We start from the raw sequence: 419 nt of genomic DNA, 5'->3' as shown, positions 1-419 counted from the left end.
CTCTTTGGAATTTTACAAACCACTAGGTAAATATTGAAAACCACTTTGGACTGACCCTAAAACTCACCCTGGCATTACTGCTCTTAGGACCTCATGGTGGGCGATGAAGCCAGCAAGCTCCGATCCATGCTGGAGGTGACCTACCCCATGGAGAACGGCATCGTCAAGAACTGGGAAGACATGTGCCACGTCTGGGATTACACCTTTGGCCCGGAGAAAATGGGCATCAACCCCAGGGACTGCAAGATTATGCTGACAGAACCCCCGATGAACCCCACCAAGAACCGTGAGAGGATGCTGGAGGTGAGACCTCTGAATCCGCAGAGGGAGGTGCCGAGCCTCTCTTTTACTGTTGTTTGGGGTATGATTTAGGGAACGGGGTAATGGGTAGTTTAGTGTGCTGTGTTGTTTGTGAATTT

At 50.4% G+C, this 419-nt stretch overlaps 1 protein-coding gene across 1 annotated transcript in view; it reads left to right on the top strand.

Moving 5' to 3' along the window:
- The window catches only part of LOC119594789 (actin-related protein 2-B-like), a gene marked incomplete at its 5' end in the record, with an annotated part of 10,436 nt that overhangs the window by 5,367 nt on the left and 4,650 nt on the right, over positions 1–419 (top strand). The window contains 1 exon segment of the mRNA XM_037943879.1: positions 88–303. Coding sequence (XP_037799807.1) covers positions 88–303 — 216 coding nt within the window.

The sequence above is a fragment of the Penaeus monodon genome, chromosome 34 (assembly GCF_015228065.2).
Source record: "Penaeus monodon isolate SGIC_2016 chromosome 34, NSTDA_Pmon_1, whole genome shotgun sequence".
NCBI lineage: Eukaryota > Metazoa > Arthropoda > Malacostraca > Decapoda > Penaeidae > Penaeus > Penaeus monodon.
This window is presented reverse-complemented; position numbering and strand designations above follow the sequence as displayed.